Source organism: Abramis brama, assembly GCF_963993115.1.
Source record: "Abramis brama genome assembly, chromosome: 8".
In the NCBI taxonomy this organism is placed as follows: domain Eukaryota; kingdom Metazoa; phylum Chordata; class Actinopteri; order Cypriniformes; family Leuciscidae; genus Abramis; species Abramis brama.
This window is the reverse complement of record NC_139970.1, coordinates 45,202,155-45,222,154: the sequence shown is the minus strand read 5'-3', so window position 1 is coordinate 45,222,154 and position 20,000 is coordinate 45,202,155. Positions and strand designations below refer to the sequence as shown.

General features: G+C 42.0%; 1 protein-coding gene across 1 annotated transcript in view; it reads right to left on the bottom strand.

The window, feature by feature from the left end:
* cog3 (component of oligomeric golgi complex 3) overlaps positions 1–20,000 on the bottom strand; it is a 28,843-nt gene that overhangs the window by 2,117 nt on the left and 6,726 nt on the right. Inside the window, exons 4-22 of the mRNA XM_084121650.1 lie at positions 19,151–19,316; positions 18,629–18,703; positions 18,462–18,554; positions 18,247–18,372; positions 18,087–18,167; positions 17,623–17,666; positions 17,388–17,514; positions 15,885–15,976; positions 15,326–15,465; positions 13,845–14,005; positions 13,670–13,775; positions 12,543–12,649; positions 11,560–11,649; positions 10,454–10,574; positions 9,481–9,569; positions 8,948–9,082; positions 7,709–7,784; positions 7,420–7,547; positions 5,896–5,994 (exon numbers count right to left, since the gene is read on the bottom strand). Of these exons, the coding sequence (XP_083977776.1) occupies positions 5,896–5,994; positions 7,420–7,547; positions 7,709–7,784; positions 8,948–9,082; positions 9,481–9,569; positions 10,454–10,574; positions 11,560–11,649; positions 12,543–12,649; positions 13,670–13,775; positions 13,845–14,005; positions 15,326–15,465; positions 15,885–15,976; positions 17,388–17,514; positions 17,623–17,666; positions 18,087–18,167; positions 18,247–18,372; positions 18,462–18,554; positions 18,629–18,703; positions 19,151–19,316 (2,056 nt within the window). The remainder of the gene's footprint in view (positions 1–5,895; positions 5,995–7,419; positions 7,548–7,708; positions 7,785–8,947; positions 9,083–9,480; positions 9,570–10,453; positions 10,575–11,559; positions 11,650–12,542; positions 12,650–13,669; positions 13,776–13,844; positions 14,006–15,325; positions 15,466–15,884; positions 15,977–17,387; positions 17,515–17,622; positions 17,667–18,086; positions 18,168–18,246; positions 18,373–18,461; positions 18,555–18,628; positions 18,704–19,150; positions 19,317–20,000) is intronic.

Genomic DNA, 20,000 nt, shown 5'->3' with positions numbered 1-20,000 from the left:
GCATAAAGTCTTGTGCAGAGTTGTTGTTGTAGCCATTCAAGTACATTTATTTGGTTTCATATTTTTGTTACAATTTTATGATATTATTTGTTTGTTTTGTTTTAATTGAATCTGTTGATTAAGAAAGAAAATATCAAAAACTGGGATCCGTCATAAAGGGCGTGGAAATGGACTGAACTCAATATGTCGGGAGAAATATGGAGATATGGAGAGGGTTGGAGATATGGAGATATGGAGAGGGTTGGAGATATGGAGAGGGTTGGAGATATAGAGATGTGGAGATATGGAGAGGGTTGGAGATATGGAGATGTGGAGATATGGAGAGGGTTGGAGATATGGAGATATGGAGAGAGTTGGAGATATGGAGAGGGTTGGAGATATAGAGATGTGGAGATATGGAGAGGGTTGGAGATATGGAGATGTGGAGATATGGAGAGGGTTGGAGATATGGAGATATGGAGAGAGTTGGAGATATGGAAAGGGTTGGAGATATGGAGAGGGTTGGAGATATGGAGATATGGAGATGTGGAGAGGGTTGGAGATATAGAGATATGGAGAGGGTTGGAGATATAGAGATGTGGAGATATGGAGAGGGTTGGAGATATGGAGATATGGAGAGAGTTGGAGATATGGAGAGGGTTGGAGATATGGAGATGTGGAGATGTGGAGATATGGAGAGAGTTGGAGATATGGAGAGGGTTGGAGATGTGGAGATATGGAGAGGGTTGGAGATATGGAGATGTGGAGATATGGAGAGGGTTGGAGATGTGGAGATGTGGAGATATGGAGAGGGTTGGAGATGTGGAGATATGGAGAGGGTTGGAGATATGGAGATATGGAGAGGGTTGGAGATGTGGAGATATGGAGATATGGAGAGGGTTGGAGATATGGAGATATGGAGAGGGTTGGAGATATGGAGATATGGAGAGGGTTGGAGATGTGGAGATATGGAGAGGGTTGGAGATATGGAGATATGGAGAGGGTTGGAGATGTGGAGATGTGGAGATATGGAGAGGGTTGGAGATATAGAGATGTGGAGATGTGGAGAGGGTTGGAGATGTGGAGATATGGAGATATGGAGAGGGTTGGAGATGTGGAGATGTGGAGATATGGAGAGGGTTGGAGATATGGAGATATGGAGAGGGTTGGAGATATAGAGATGTGGAGATATGGAGAGGGTTGGAGATGTGGAGATATGGAGAGGGTTGGAGATATGGAGATGTGGAGATATGGAGATATGGAGAGGGTTGGAGATGTGGAGATATGGAGATATGGAGAGGGTTGGAGATATAGAGATGTGGAGATATGGAGAGGGTTGGAGATGTGGAGATATGGAGAGGGTTGGAGATGTGGAGATATGGAGAGGGTTGGAGATATAGAGATGTGGAGATATGGAGAGGGTTGGAGATGTGGAGATATGGAGAGGGTTGGAGATGTGGAGATATGGAGATATGGAGAGGGTTGGAGATATGGAGATATGGAGATATGGAGAGGGTTGGAGATATGGAGATATGGAGAGGGTTGGAGATATGGAGATATGGAGAGGGTTGGAGATGTGGAGATATGGAGAGGGTTGGAGAGGGTTGGAGATATGGAGATATGGAGAGGGTTGGAGATATGGAGATATGGAGAGGGTTGGAGATGTGGAGATATGGAGATATGGAGAGGGTTGGAGATATGGAGATATGGAGAGGGTTGGAGATATGGAGAGGGTTGGAGATATGGAGATATGGAGAGGGTTGGAGATATGGAGATATGGAGAGGGTTGGAGATATGGAGATATGGAGATATGGAGAGGGTTGGAGATATGGAGATATGGAGAGGGTTGGAGATGTGGAGATATGGAGATATGGAGAGGGTTGGAGATATGGAGATATGGAGAGGGTTGGAGATGTGGAGATATGGAGAGGGTTGGAGATGTGGAGATATGGAGAGGGTTGGAGATATGGAGAGGGTTGGAGATATGGAGATATGGAGAGGGTTGGAGATATGGAGATGTGGAGAGGGTTGGAGATATGGAGATGTGGAGAGGGTTGGAGATGTGAAGATATGGAGATATGGAGAGGGTTGGAAATGTGGAGATATGGAGATATGGAGAGGGTTGGAGATGTGGAGATATGGAGAGGGTTGGAGATGTGGAGATATGGAGATATGGAGAGGGTTGGAGATATGGAGATATGGAGAGGGTTGGAGATGTGGAGATATGGAGAGGGTTGGAGATGTGGAGATGTGGAGAGGGTTGGAGATATGGAGAGGGTTGGAGATATGGAGATATGGAGAGGGTTGGAGATATGGAGATGTGGAGAGGGTTGGAGATATGGAGATGTGGAGAGGGTTGGAGATGTGAAGATATGGAGATATGGAGAGGGTTGGAAATGTGGAGATATAGAGATGTGGAGATATGGAGAGGGTTGGAGATGTGGAGATATGGAGATGTGGAGAGGGTTGGAGATGTGGAGATATGGAGATATGGAGATGTGGAGATATGGAGATGTGGAGATATGGAGATGTGGAGATATGGAGATGTGGAGAGGGTTGGAGATGTGGAGATATGGAGATATGGAGATGTGGAGATATGGAGATGTGGAGATGTAGAGATATGGAGATGTGGAGATATGGAGATGTGGAGAGGGTTGGAGATGTGGAGATATGGAGATATGGAGATGTGGAGATATGGAGATGTGGAGATATGGAGATGTGGAGATATGGAGATGTGGAGAGGGTTGGAGATGTGGAGATATGGAGATGTGGAGATATAGAGATGTGGAGAGGGTTGGAGATGTGGAGATATGGAGATGTGGAGATATAGAGATGTGGAGAGGGTTGGAGATGTGGAGATATGGAGATATGGAGATGTGGAGATATGGAGATGTGGAGATATGGAGATATGGAGATGTGGAGAGGGTTGGAGATGTGGAGATATGGAGATATGGAGATATGGAGATATGGAGATGTGGAGATATGGAGATATGGAGATATGGAGATGTGGAGATATGGAGATGTGGAGATATGGAGATGTGGAGATATGGAGATGTGGAGATATGGAGATATGGAGATGTGGAGAGGGTTGGAGATGTGGAGATATGGAGAGGGTTGGAGATATAGAGATGTGGAGAGGGTTGGAGATGTGGAGATATGGAGATATGGAGAGGGTTGGAGATATGGAGATATGGAGAGGGTTGGAGATGTGGAGATGTGGAGAGGGTTGGAGATGTGGAGATGTGGAGAGGGTTGGAGATATAGAGATGTGGAGAGGGTTGGAGATGTGGAGATATGGAGATATGGAGAGGGTTGGAGATATGGAGATATGGAGAGGGTTGGAGATATAGAGATGTGGAGAGGGTTGGAGATGTGAAGATATGGAGATATGGAGAGGGTTGGAAATGTGGAGATATAGAGATGTGGAGATATGGAGAGGGTTGGAGATGTGGAGATATGGAGATGTGGAGAGGGTTGGAGATGTGGAGATATGGAGATATGGAGATGTGGAGATATGGAGATGTGGAGATATGGAGATGTGGAGATATGGAGATGTGGAGATATGGAGATGTGGAGATATGGAGATATGGAGATGTGGAGAGGGTTGGAGATGTGGAGATATGGAGATATGGAGATGTGGAGATATGGAGATGTGGAGATGTGGAGATATGGAGATGTGGAGATATGGAGATGTGGAGAGGGTTGGAGATGTGGAGATATGGAGATATGGAGATGTGGAGATATGGAGATATGGAGATGTGGAGAGGGTTGGAGATGTGGAGATATGGAGATATGGAGATGTGGAGATATGGAGATGTGGAGATATGGAGATGTGGAGATATGGAGATATGGAGATGTGGAGATATGGAGATATGGAGATGTGGAGAGGGTTGGAGATGTGGAGATATGGAGATGTGGAGATATGGAGATGTGGAGATATGGAGATGTGGAGATATGGAGATGTGGAGAGGGTTGGAGATGTGGAGATATGGAGAGGGTTGGAGATATAGAGATGTGGAGAGGGTTGGAGATGTGGAGATATGGAGATATGGAGAGGGTTGGAGATATGGAGATATGGAGAGGGTTGGAGATGTGGAGATGTGGAGAGGGTTGGAGATGTGGAGATATGGAGATATGGAGAGGGTTGGAGATATGGAGATGTGGAGATATGGAGATGTGGAGATATGGAGATGTGGAGAGGGTTGGAGATGTGGAGATATGGAGATGTGGAGAGGGTTGGAGATGTGGAGATGTGGAGAGGGTTGGAGATGTGGAGATATGGAGATATGGAGATGTGGAGATATGGAGATGTGGAGATATGGAGATGTGGAGATATGGAGATGTGGAGAGGGTTGGAGATGTGGAGATATGGAGATGTGGAGATATAGAGATGTGGAGAGGGTTGGAGATGTGGAGATATGGAGATGTGGAGATATAGAGATGTGGAGAGGGTTGGAGATGTGGAGATATGGAGATATGGAGATGTGGAGATATGGAGATGTGGAGATATGGAGATGTGGAGAGGGTTGGAGATGTGGAGATATGGAGATATGGAGATATGGAGATGTGGAGATATGGAGATGTGGAGATATGGAGATGTGGAGATATGGAGATGTGGAGAGGGTTGGAGATGTGGAGATATGGAGATATGGAGAGGGTTGGAGATGTGGAGATGTGGAGAGGGTTGGAGATGTGGAGATATGGAGATATGGAGATGTGGAGATATGGAGATGTGGAGATATGGAGATGTGGAGATATGGAGATGTGGAGAGGGTTGGAGATGTGGAGATATGGAGATGTGGAGATATAGAGATGTGGAGAGGGTTGGAGATGTGGAGATATGGAGATGTGGAGATATAGAGATGTGGAGAGGGTTGGAGATGTGGAGATATGGAGATATGGAGATGTGGAGATATGGAGATGTGGAGATATGGAGATATGGAGATGTGGAGAGGGTTGGAGATGTGGAGATATGGAGATATGGAGATGTGGAGATATGGAGATGTGGAGATATGGAGATGTGGAGATATGGAGATGTGGAGATATGGAGATATGGAGATGTGGAGATATGGAGATGTGGAGAGGGTTGGAGATGTGGAGATATGGAGATGTGGAGATATGGAGATGTGGAGATATGGAGATGTGGAGAGGGTTGGAGATGTGGAGATATGGAGATGTGGAGATATGGAGATGTGGAGATATGGAGATGTGGAGATATGGAGATGTGGAGATATGGAGATGTGGAGAGGGTTGGAGATGTGGAGATATGGAGATGTGGAGATATGGAGATGTGGAGATATGGAGATGTGGAGATATGGAGATGTGGAGAGGGTTGGAGATGTGGAGATATGGAGAGGGTTGGAGATATAGAGATGTGGAGAGGGTTGGAGATGTGGAGATATGGAGATATGGAGAGGGTTGGAGATATGGAGATATGGAGAGGGTTGGAGATGTGGAGATGTGGAGAGGGTTGGAGATGTGGAGATATGGAGATATGGAGAGGGTTGGAGATATAGAGATGTGGAGAGGGTTGGAGATGTGGAGATGTGGAGAGGGTTGGAGATGTGGAGATGTGGAGATATGGAGAGGGTTGGAGATGTGGAGATGTGGAGAGGGTTGGAGATGTGGAGATGTGGAGAGGGTTGGAGATGTGGAGATGTGGAGATATGGAGATGTGGAGAGGGTTGGAGATATGGAGATGATTTATTGACCACTTCATGAGTTTTTTTTTTTGTATAATTTGTACCTTAATTTCAATCAATGTTTTGTAAATCAATTTTCTGGATTTAAATAAATAAGAAGAAAACAAACAAGGCTTGGTGAAATGAAGTGCGCAACATGCCATGCTTCAGAACATCTTGAGGAAAGGCCGAAGCTGTACTGTATAAATATGATATGATGCTGTAATATCTGCACCTGCTCCATGGAGGGACAGGCGATGATCTGCAGGTCTTCTCCACTGAACTCCTCCTGCAGGAACACATGCAGTCTCTGGAAAACCTGCTGGACGTTATTCTGGAACCAGAGGAACAGGTTCTCCTCATCATCCCGCGTCACATGACCCTGACCCTGCGCTCGGCCCCGCCCTAACCCCTCACTGACAGTGGCGTAACTTTTTAAAAAAGTCGGTGGGACACAGCTGGGGGGGGGATTGTAACACAATGCTTAATCATACAACAGATATAACATTACGATGTCCAGCAATCGATTTAAATAGTAGGCCTACATTGATTGGGTTTAAGTGGTCGTTCAATGAGGCCTATTATATGTTGATCCGACTTTTTTAAGCATGTATTAAAGTGGTCTAGGGGTAGAATTTTTGCCAAGCGTGTCAGAGGTTCTGAGTTCTAATCCGCACTCATACAGGTTTTTTTTTTTTTTCTCATTAAAACCGATTATGTTTTTCAGTGGTTGTATATCAGGCAGGGACACTTTTTTTGTGCTTTTTGTTTTCTAATTTCACTGGAACCAATAGAGAGTCTCTCCACAACGGATTGAAGCGCGCGTCTGAGTTTCGGCTGTGCCAGAAACAAACATAGTATCCGCGCCACTGATCGCAGCGGCAACGAGCACTTTGATCAGTTGATAAAAAATAAAAAAACACATTTCAGCGCTAGATCGCCTCTTATTTAAAAAACAAACGAAATGAATGCTCTGCTAGTTAACTGGAGATGTTTTGTTTATTTGTATTGGTACATTCGTGCCGCGAGATGTTTCAAAAGTGGTGGGGACAATATCGACCTTAGAAAATAGTGGTGGGGACATGTCCCACCCGTCCCACCCGCAAATTACGCCTATGCTCACTGACCAATCCTACCTCAGTATGCTAATGAGACCATTGAGATTACATACTAGAAGTAAAATGCTTTCCTTACTTTGTATTTTTTGTCTTGTTTCCAGTCCAAATATCTAGATTTTCTTAAAACAAGAAGCATTTACTAGAGAAGTAAAATTACATTACAAATTATATCTTGTTTTCTGAAAAAAAAAAAAAATCTAAATGAAGTGAGTTTTTGCTTAAAACAAGTAAAATGATCTACAAATGGGTTAAGAAAAATTATCTTGTTTTCCATTCGAATTAAGATTATTTTTTTATTTTTTCATTCGAATTAAGATTATTTTTCTAATCCCACTGGCAGATCATTTGACTTGTTTTAAGCAAAAACTTGATTTTTTTTTCTTCAGAAAACAAGATATAAATTCTTATGTAATTTTACTTCTCTAGTAAATCCTTCTAGATTTAAGGATTTGTAGATATCTGGACTGGAAACAAGACAAAAACACTGAGTAAGAAAAGCATTTTTGCCGTGTCTGAATGACAGTGACCGAAGGAAGGCTCGATTAAAACCGAGACTTGATTACATTACTAGTATTATATGATTAGGCTGATAGTCTTCTGAATAATACTATGAAGAGCTGATGTGCGCTGATGACTCTCACCCGGACCGGCTTGAACAGGATGAACTCTGTGTCCTTATTGGCCAGATACAGGGACAGGCTCTGTAAGGTGACGGGCAGCTTGTTCTTCAGGATCCGGTACGTGCTCATCACAACGTCATTAATTTTGGCTGAAAGTACAGATAACACATCCTCATTAATAAGTGCAAAAACATCAAGAACACTTGATTTACATGTCAATCAGTCAAATTGACACTTCAACGATATAAAAGTGTGTGAGATAGTCAGCTGATTATGATTGGCTGATCAGTGAAGCAGTGATGCGTCTCACCAGGCTGAGCCCACGGCTGCTGCGACAGGTTATAGGTCGGCCCGCCTTCAACAGCCATCGTCTTTAAAGCTGCTACCTGTGATGAACACACACACACACACACACACACACACACGAGCGAAGCGTTCAGAGAGGATTCGCTTTCACCCACAAACCTTTAAATTAAACTCAGTTTTAAGACCAAGACTAAAGTAATAAATGAGTAGAAGAATAAGTGCCCACTAACACTGATTTATAATGAAGCTCGTTTCCGCCACAGAATAAAACATTTTAAAAGATAATTGCGACTTTTTATCTCACAATTGCAAGTTTACACCTCACAATCTCCTTATTGCATGTTATAAAGTTTGAATTGCGAGTTACAAACATGCAATTCTGAGATAAAAACTCAGTTAGCTTTTGAATTTTTTATTCTGTAGCGGAAACAAGCATCCACAGATGTTCTACTGACAAATAACTTCAATAATTTTTAAAGAGGACCTATTATGCCTTTTATCAAAGTCTTGATGTTGTTTCAGGCTCTACTAGAGCAGGTTTTCCTGCTTGAATGTTGATTATTCTCCTCATATTCTCCATTGTTGCGGCTCCTCTCTTCCCAGTCTGTCAGTAACGCTCTGTTTGTGATTGGTCGAGCGCTTCGAGTGTGTTTGGGAAATGTCCCGCCCCTTTCCATAACCGCCAGTTTAACACACTACTAACTAACTCAACCAGGCCCCGCCCCTTTATTCTGTGCATGAATTATTATAATGAGGAATATTGTGACGTGTTCGTTCCCGGAAGAAACTCACGACTACAGTGGAGGCGTTTCAGGAGTTCAGAAACACTGACTCTGATATAGAGAATAAACAGCAACATTACACACTGAAGACTGAGTCCAAATCTCCAAAATTCTTAAATCAAGAAGCATCTACTAGAGAAGTAAAATGATATAAGAAATTATATTTTGTTTTCTGGAGAGAAAAATCTAAATTAAGTGAGTTTTTGCTTAAAACAAGCAAAATTATCTGCTAATGGGGTCAGAAAAATAATCTTGTTTTCCATTCAAATTAAGATTTTTTTTTCCTGTTTTCTATTCGAATTAACATTATTTTTCTGACCCCATTGGCTGATAATTTTGCTTGTTTTAAGCAAAATCTTGATGAACATGGAACAAAAGCAGAATAGCTCTCACTATACACTACTAATGTCTGCATTCGCCATAGATGTGTTTGCCGACCCACAATGCCCTCTGATTCTGACCTTGCTGAGGAACTCCTCCAGGTTTCCCACAAGCGTGTGCGTCTGCTGCTGGATGAACTGCTCACAGCTGGACTTCAGGTGTCGGTCCACCTCTTTCTTCGAGTCGATGTAATGCTCCTTTATCTCTGGAGAACCCTGAGAGAACACAAGCTCACGATGAGCGACTCAAACCAGACATAAATCACTCATTCGGGACGAGGACTCAGCTGTGAGACTCTGAAGACAAGTCTCGTCAAGTCAGCTTTATTACTATAGCGCTTCACAACACAGCAGCTTTACAGAGATAACAGGAAAATAATGCAACAGAGTTTGTCTAGAAGAAAATAGCGTCAGTCCAGCTTAAGTAAGTTCAGTGATGCTTCATTTCTGTTGTAAAGAAGTTATTAATTTAGTTCATTTATATATATAGCGGCTCTGTTGAAAACCGTGATGTCATCGTCCAGCTCAGTTCAGTTCTCATATAATGGAGTCAGTGCAGGAGATCAATAATATTGTTGAATATTAAATTAAATGTGAGTAATAACAGACGTCACCTCCAGCAGAAACTCCAGGATTGCGTTATGGCTGTTGAGTCGGAAGAAGTGATGCACAGCTTTGGGATTGAAGATTTTGAAAGCGGCGTCTGAGGAAGAAGAGAAACTGATGTTGTTCTGCCACCTGGTGTTCTTCACTGATATTACACACATATATCATTCACAGTACACAATCATCTCACAACTCAATACTTGTAAGTATAGAATCTTTTGCAACATTAAACACTACCGTTCAAAAGTTTTGAGTCAGTAAGAATTTTTTTTACATTTTTTGGGGGAAAGAACTTAAAGAAATTAATACATTAAACCGATCAAAAGTGACAGTAAAGACATTTATAATGTTACAAAAGATTATATTTCAAATAAAAATCCAGCTGTGGGCAAATAACCATTCAGTAGGGGCGTCACAATACATCGCAATACAAAAATGCATCAATATGTATCGTGGATAGTAGAAAAATTTCAAGTTTACAGAGTTTTAGTGTCAGGGTTACAATAAACTAATATATATATAAATGTTGAATATAATATATAAAAAATCAATGTGGGAATATCTGAGTGTCCTGATAATGCCAAATGTCTGATGTTACCAGTAAAAAGTGGCCGACATTATTTTAAATATATCTAGTCAGTGAAAGAGTTCAAGAATATTCATCTAAAATAATTGTGTATTTTCAGCTTCAGAATCATGAATATGTTTATTCTGGTGTCTCTATTGTCCTGTATTGGGTTTATCAGCACCAAGTCCAAGACTATTCTTATTTACAATGTAAAACCAAATTTAGCATTTTAATCAACAGTTTTAGTTCACCTTTTATCATGTGTCTTGGAGTATCGCAATAATATGGTATCGTGAGTTCAGTATCGTGATATGTGTCGAATCGTGACATGAGGGTCTCGTTACACCCCTACCATTCAAATTACCCATAATCCCACAAACACAGGTGTTGTTGATAAGCCTGAGCTCTCGCACCTCTGGTCTTCTTCAGGTCCAGCGAGATCTCCTTGATGGCGAAGTCTGCGTGGAACGGGGCGATCTGCTCACGCATGATCAGCAGATGTTTGATGAGGAACAGCTGCCCGTCTATCTGAGTCTGGAGGAACAACAGCGCTTCAGTTCACACGGCTGACATACACCACATTTAAAAAAGATTTTAGATTTTTTTTTAAATAATTATAAATAATAATAAATTTAAATATTTAAATTCACTCACTCTCACTCACTCACTCACTCACACACACTCACTCTCACACACTCTCACTCAATCTCACTCAATCTCACTCCCTCTCACTCCCTCATTCTCTCACTCCAGAGAGAGTGAGAATGAGTGTGAGAGAGAGAGAGTGAGTGAGTGAGTGAGTGAGTGAGTGAGTGAGTGAGAATGAGGGAATGAGAGAGTGAGAGAGTGAGAGAGAGTGAGATTGAGAGAGAGTGAGAATGAGTGTGAGAGAGAGTGATTGAGAGTGATTGATAGTGAGGGACTCACTCACTCACTTACTCACTCTCACTCACTCACTCACTCACTCACTCTCACACTCACTCTCTCTCACTCCCTCTCACTCCCTCATTCTCTCACTTCAGAGAGAGTGAGAATGAGTGTGAGAGAGAGTGAGTGAGTGAGTGAGTGAGTGAGTGAGTGAGAGAGTGAGATTGAGAGAGAGTGAGAATGAGTGTGAGAGAGAGTGAGTGAGTGAGAGTGAGAGAGAGTGAGTGAGTGAGTGAGAGTGAGAGAGAGAGTGAGTGAGTGAGTGAGTGAGTGAGTGAGTGCGAGTCCCTCACTCTCAATCACTCTCTCTCACTCACTCACTAACTGAAAAAAATAATACAATTTAACTATAGAGAGGAGCCTTTTAATAAACATACAGATATTTGTTACATTTATATTCCTATAGTATAAACTGCTATACAAATTATGGTGACTTGAGTTGATTATTATTTACAATTATTTTCAGTTTTGCTAAATGAATAATACATTTAAAAAAATCAGTGCATCCCTAAAGATTCATTCATTCATCTCCTTGTGCTTTTGTTTGAACTCCTCATGTATGAACGACTGATTGAAAGATCCTGATCCTCACCTTGTTCTTCTGAATGACATCAGAGGCTTTGAGCAGAGACTGGATGCAGGCCGACAGCGCTTCCTGTGACAGACCCTGGAACACTGCCCTCTACAGGACAAACATGTTATTACTGACCCTGGAACACTGCCCTCTACAGGACAAACATGTTATTACTGACCCTGGAACACTGCCCTCTACAGGACAAACATGTTATTACTGACCCTGGAACACTGCCCTCTACAGGACAAACATGTTATTACTGACCCTGGAACACTGCCCTCTACAGGACAAACATGTTATTACTGACCCTGGAACACTGCCCTCTACAGGACAAACATGTTATTACTGACCCTGGAACACTGCCCTCTACAGGACAAATGTTATTACTGACATTATTTACTGACCCCATATTATTAAAGGGATAGCTCATCCAAAAATGAAAATTAGCCCATGATTTACCCTCAAGTCATCCTAGGTGTATATGACATTCTATATGACAGAGATGCACTTTTATGATGGATAGATGCACTTCAAATGGACTTCAAAACAGAAACAGCCATTCACTGCCATTATAAAGCTTGGAAGAGCCAGGACATTTTCTAATATAACTCCGATTGTATTTGTCTAAAAGAAGAATGTCATATACACTTAGGATGACTTCAGGGTGAGTAAATCATGGGCTAATTTTCATTTTAGGGTGAACTATCCATTTAAGTATTTGTTTCTGAAGATATCCTAACTGCTCTTATTAATACTGTTAATAACTATAATGTACCAACATGAGAGTAAGTAAAAGATGAAAAACATTTATGTTTGGTGATTTATCATCATAAAGCTACATTTAACACACTAATTTACCATATTTTATCAGAAAGTCGCATTGGTGTTTAACTCACATATTATTATCATCTCAACTGCTTGAGACTGACAGACAAAAGGATATATAAAACAACAGACAGACAGACAGACAGACATAGATAGAATTAATATGAATTGCTCACGTCGATGCAGCGGTAGAGTTTGGACAGGCAGACTAGCGTGCGTCGAACCGTGGGATACCACATGCCATGAAGATCTGCAGGAGAAACTGAGCTCTGCACTCGAGCTTCTGAGGGAACAACAGCAGTTTAATGATTAGATTATAATCTGATGATTCCAGAAACGACGTTACCTGACACACACTCTCACACTCACTCTCACTCTCACTCTCACTCTCACTCTCACTCTCACTCTCACTCTCACACTCACTCTCACACTCACTCTCACACTCACACTCACTCTCACTCTCACACTCACTCTCACTCTCACACTCACACTCACTCTCACACTCACACTCACACTCACTCTCACACTCACACTCACACTCACACTCTCACACTCACTCTCACACTCACTCTCACACTCACACTCACACTCACACTCACACTCACTCTCACACTCACTCTCACACTCACTCTCACACTCACACTCACACTCACACTCACTCACACTCACACTCACTCTCACTCTCACTCTCACACTCACTCTCACTCTCACTCACTCTCACACTCACACTCACACTCACACTCACACTCACACTCACTCTCACACTCACTCTCACACTCACTCTCACACTCACACTCACTCTCACACTCACTCTCACTCTCACACTCACTCTCACACTCACTCTCACACTCACTCGCACACTCACTCGCACACTCACTCTCACACTCACACTCACACTCACACTCACACTCACTCTCACACTCACTCTCACACTCACTCTCACACTCACTCTCACACTCACACTCTCACACTCACTCTCTCACACTCACACTCACTCTCACACTCACTCTCACACTCACTCTCACACTCACACTCACACTCACTCTCACAATCACTCTCACACTCACTCTCACACTCACACTCACTCTCACACTCACTCTCACTCTCACACTCACACTCACACTCACTCTCACACTCACTCTCACACTCACTCTCACACTCACTCTCACACTCACTCTCACACTCACTCTCACACTCACTCTCACTCTCACTCTCACACTCACTCTCACTCTCACACTCACTCTCACTCTCACACTCACACTCACTCTCACACTCACTCACTCTCACACTCACTCACACACACCAGAGCCGATGAGCTTTCTGTGATCCTCCTCCAGCTGAACTTCAGAGAATGAGTTTGAACTCGAGCTCAGCTTCATCTGCTCCTCTTTCAGACTCTGAGCGATTTTCTACAACAGAAACAGCAGATGAGAATTCACTGATCAAACCTTCTGAATGATAAAAACACTGATGCTCACCTCCATCATCTGCAGTTTGTCGGGATAGGCCAGGTCTCCCGGAGCAGGATTGTACCCGAGGATGTCAGTCTGGATGTAGATGTGTGTTCTGTAGACCAATCGCTCCTGCACGTCCTCCAGCATCTGCTTCACTAGCGCATCAAACGCTGACAGCTGGACCACTGAGACAAACCAACCAATCACAGCTCAGTTTACAAACAAACCAATTTATTTGACATGCTCACTACCGTTCAGAATGTGATTTTGTTTTGGTCTCTCCTACAAAAGGTTTCATGTCTGAAACACTTCGATTCAGGCTCTCTAAGCCCCGCCTCTCTGAGAGCTGCTATGCTCTGAATGGTCAGAAAGCAAACGCTCATTAACATATCTGAATCTCAGCTCTTGATCACAGTGATACGAACAGTAATGATGGAGTGGGAAACACGAACACAACTTCTTGACAACTTCACAACTTCTTGACACGAACAACACGAACCAAACTCTTCCAGTCTCAGATACACTACAGTGTTTGAGGGCGGGGCTAAGAGACAGCCAATCAAGGTTCAGTCAATCAAGACCACAGACTGGCATTATGCTAATTAGTTACAAACCTATTCAGGTTCAGCAGGAAGTGAGACTGAATTACTAACGACTCATTTCAGTTCAGAATCACTTCTTTCTTTTGGGAGAAATACTGCGTCTCAATGTCCATATTATTCATCCTAAAAAGTATGTGAGATTAAAATAAGTGTGTCCCAAACCATAGTATGTTGAAAAGAGTATGCCAGAACTCTACTATTTCCGGTGGATTTTCGAAGTGTGGATCCGTGCTCACTATAACAGCTAATATTACCCACAACACATTGCACTTTGGAGGAGGATCCAGTTCAGAACTACAGGCACGAGTAAAAAGTGTTCAGAAAACTACAAACATGGCGGATGCGTGCGACAGACGGTTAAGTAGAGAGGTTTAGATAAAGAGGTTTGAGTGACTAATAATCAACATTTAAGCTGATTAAAATATTTATGTAAGGTTCTCCATGTTATATTTCATTTCGTCAACTTTTATAAAGATCCGTTTTGGCCATTAACTTTTAAATGCATCATTATGCATGAATATGAGGAGAGTCTCAAGATGATTGACAGGTCAGTTTACAGTGACACTAAGCGACAGAGAGCAACCGTTAATGACGCAATTGTATGACATGATAGTTTGTCCCAAAGCTTGTCTACTCTTCTGCTACACACTCAAAAGTATCTAGTACATACTTTTAGGGCGTAGTATAAGAGACGCAGCAAAAAATCCATTCATCTGCACTTTGATGTTTCAGATCTTTTACATTGACAAACAGCTCTGTTACACTCTATATGAAAGAGAATATCCCAAAATATGGGCACTTTTAGGGGAAATTGTCAGGAAAGTAGGTTTATAGTTAATTTCCGGCCCTGGTACTGTGTGTTGAGTATTAGGATCCTTAGTTAAATAGACAAAGCTTCTGTACCGTTGTTTTGCACGTGATCCTCCAGCATCTCGTTCTTCAGAATCCCACAGAGCTCAGACAGCGTCTCCAGATGCACCACATGTATGATCAGAGGCCTCAACACGTCATACAGGGACAGGCACAGTTTCTCCAGGAGCTCACTGAGTGGGTTCACAACAACAGCATTTATATGAAACAGAATCTTTTGCAGCATTATAAACAGGGTTTGAAATTAACACCCGTCAAATGCGGGTAAAATCAACTGTGGCGAGTAACGCTGTCAAATCTCTAGCCAATATGGCGTGTTACTTATTATGTTTACTCACTTTGCTGGGGAAGTTCGTGTAAGTACTCAAATACTCGTGAGTCATCATGATATATTAAATACAGCGTACTGCGCAGACTCTGCTCATATCTGGCTTACTCGAACACACACGTCACTACGCAACGAATAACGGCGCGCTTGTTCATTTGCATTGAAGCAATAGCGACATGTACAGACAATAATTCCGGGTCAGAACAATACAACAGTTTTCATGTTTGGATGATTCCTTGAACCTGACGAGTGTCTGGTACTCACTCCAGTTTGGACGAGGGTTTGGAGAAGAACTCATTGTAAAGCTGGTGTTCATCTTGACAAACGTGGACCATGAACGCACAGCCACTGCGCACCTGAAACATCAACAACTCCAATCACCAGCTGAACATTATCAGTAATGAGCTCATATCATTAGGAATTACATTGTCTTTGATATGCTAAGATACAACGTCCCAATGTCCCATGTAACTTTCAGTCAAGAGCGAACACAAAAGCAAAAACAAAACTGCAAAAATGGTCATTCTGAACTTCCACAACTTCAGACAAATGTAAAGCTCACGGAAAACAAAACAAAACAAAATACAAAATGCAGCGATTAACAGGGCCAAGCACAAAAAAGGCATGATAAGTAATGCAAGCATGGCTGGGCACATTTTTACATTATTTTAGCCAAAACGGTTGTCCTCGGTATAACTTAAAGTTTAAAATAAGCAAAATTAATCAAAAACATTAGCATGTTTTGAAATTTCATTATAATTTGATCTCAAGGTGGCGCTGTCTCTAAACTTTTTGAGTACCTTCCGGGCATGGTGCCAAACACACATACGAGTTTCATAACAATATGCTAATGAGTTCCAAAAATACAGCATTTTACGACAATTCTGCATGGGCGACGCCCTAAATTGGACGACATGAAAAAACTGGCTATCATTTGACTCAGTATGCTGCACTGTAATATCAATACAAATCTTTTTATATCTCCTGACCAGTAGGTGGCACTGTACCGAAACGCTGCAAGTAGCCTCAGGTCATGCTTGTGACGACACGTACCAATATTTGTTTCAATACACAAGAGCGTTGCAGAGATTCAGCCTTGCATCCATTTCAAGGTTCAAGGGTCTTTTATTGTCATTCCAAACACATTTGTATATGAAGGAACGAAACTAAGTACTAATGTCCCGGTCAAAACACAAGATAAAAACATTAACCAATAAAAAATTAGAAACTAGAGTGTATGACTAAGATGCTTCGTCAATAAATAGCAATAAAAAGCAAATTTTGACGTGCTCTACGTCTTCCAGATATAGCTTTGCATCCTCAAATCCACTCGCGTGTTATTCAAAAACGGTTGGGTCTATCAAAAAGCTTTAACCTAACTTTTTGCAAACACGATCTGAACCAATTTTTGTCCAAATCAGACTAACCATCAAGAACGAGTTAAAAAAGTAGGTGTTCATGGCGTAGAATGACGTCATGGTGCAATCGAATCATCCTGATTATTATAAACATAAGTGCAACTTCGGACACTTGGTGGCGCTAGAGGGAATAAGTTAGAGACTCCAAATTTGCTGTGGCTAACATTCAGACTGTTCTCTATCTTTGTGCCAAATTTCATAATTTTCCTGCAAGCGCTTCTATGGGCTGCCACGAACTCGAGCGGAAGAAGGAGGAGGAGGAATAAGAAGAACAACACTAAGAGAAACAATAACTAACGCTGATTTTAGTATGATTTCCCTAAAGAGAGGCAGAAGTTGATTCGCTCACCAGAGCGCAGTGATCCTTGTTGTTCTGGCCGGTGAGGTCCGTGATGGTGGAGTTTATACTGGGACTGAGCAGAAGTTCTCTCTGGTCCAGATAACACTGGTGAATCTCATCCAAGAGCTGCTGATACCTGACAGAGAAGAGGTACTCCTCATTACACGGCACTGGTGGAAGAACGATGATCCAAACTTTCCTACATTACTCATTGCTGAAGGTTGCAGTGGTGTGTGTCACTTACTCTGGGATTATTTCAGACCGCTGTTCGACTTGCTCAATGAGCCTCTGAAACAAACACACAAAAAATAATATATACAGTCAAACCAAAAATTATTCAGGCACCATTTGAGGCCATTTTTTCCACCATATTCTCACTATATGAGTCATCAAAGGCTGATGCATCAAAAATAATACTTTTTGGGGGGGATTAAAAGGTTTAATAAACTATTCCATTACCAAAAAAGAATATTATTGCATATGCAGGGTTAAACGTCCGAGTTAGAGTTAAGGTTAGATCTGGTGGGGGGTTAGGGTTAGGGCTAGGGTTAGGGTGGGTTAGGTCTGGTGGGGTTAGGGTTAGGGTGGGTTAGGTCTGGTGGGGTTAGGGTTAGGGTGGGTTAGGTCTGGTGGGGTTAGGGTTAGGTCTGGTGGGGGTTAGGGTTAGGGTTAGGTCTGGTGTCAAGCGAACGGTTGCTCGAGACTTACTCGAACTTTAGGAGCCGCCGCTCTGAACTTCACATAGTAGAGCGTGAAGGCGTTGTCTGCGTTCGGAGCGCCCAGCGGGTCCTGTCAATCAACAAACACAGATGATTATACAGTCCGCTGAGATATAATAACCAGCTGGGTTTCACTATAGTAAACGCACGCGTTTGGTCAGCTGACTGGTGAGGTTCTGCATGGTGTTGACAGTGTGGCTCTTGATGAGATACATGGCTTTGGACAGGCACTGCTTGAATTTGCTGAGATACACTGGGTAATCTTTGAAATTTGGCTGAAAGAAAACACGAGGAACAGATTATACATGTTCGAAACTCATGCTTGAAAGAAACAGGAGGATATTGCACAGAATGCTTTGCTTACATGTGATGAAACATATTCAATGCATTCATCTAATTTGGAGAGCATCGGGATGAATCCCTCGCTGTTCACCGATAACGTTGTGGAGTTGAGTTTCTACAGGAGGAGAGTCGATTAATAGATGACGAACACATGACGGACACACTTTGGAAACGGCAGCGAGGCATTACCGTGTTTATGTTCTCCAGTTCATTAAAATATGAGAGTTTCTCCTGTATGCTCTCGGCGAGATCCACCAGCTCTGACTGTAGATGACGGAGAGAGAAGATTAATGAACCTGTGTGAACGCCTCTATGATCACACACACTCGCTACGACCTCTGGAAATCATTACGATCCGTTAATGTTTTTAAAGAGTCTCTTCTGCTCATCAAAGCTGCATTTATTTGATTACAATTACAGTAATAAAAACAGTAAAAATACACTGATAACAATCAAAATTGTGTCTTGATCATCAGATCATCATATTAGAGTGATTTCTGGAGGATCATGTGACACTGAAGACTGGAGTAATGATGCTGAAAATTCAGCTTAATAAATTACACTTTACTATATATTCACTGTATTTTTGATCAGATAAACACAGGCTTCTTGAGCAGAAGAGACTCTTCTTCACACATGTCTGAGCGGTGTGTGTGTGTGTGTGTGTGTGTGTGCTGATGTGAGCTTGAGATTGAGGAGATCTCTTCAGACCTGCTCCTTCAGGAGTTGTTCACAGGCCTCGTGAAGCGTTCCAGTTTTGTTGGACACGAAGAGATACTGCTTCTGCAGAGAGTCCAGGTGCTCGAGGGCCGCGTTCACGTCGCTCAGGATCGCGTCGCACTGCTCCTGATACCCGTTCAACACATCTCGGGTCCTCCTGTGGAGGCAAGACCCATCGTCTCAAGTCAAGTCACCTTTACTTACACAGCGCTGTTTACAATCAGGGTTCCCACACCTCGGGTAACTTCACATTCCAGGACTTTCCAGGTCCAATACTCTCAAACTCAAGGACTTAATGTGGGGACACGTTTCAAGTGAGAACAAGGTTACATTGTTTCTGCCTATTTTTGGTATAAATAATCAATAATTAATAATCAATAAAGATCAATAATAGTGTTGAATATTAAATGTCCCCAACTAAGCTACTGATCAAACATCAGCTTTTAGTGTTACTGCTCATACAGTACCAGTCAAAAGTTTGGAAACACTACTATTTTTAATGCTTTTGAAAGAAGTCTCTTATGCTCATCAAGCCTGCAGTTAAAAAAAAAAACAAAAAAAAAAAAACAGTAATATTATGAAATATTATTACAATTTAAAATAATGGTTCTCTTTTTTAATATACTTTAAAATGTAATTTATTTTTGTGATGCAAAGCTGAATTTTCATCAGCAAGTACTCCAGTCTTTGGTGTCTTATGATCCTTCAGAAATCATTCTAATATGATGATTTATGATCAATGTTGGAAACAGTTGTGCTGCTTAATATTTGTTTATAACCTGAGATACTTTTTTCAGGATTATTTGATGAATAAAAAGTTAAAAAGAACTGTATTTATTTA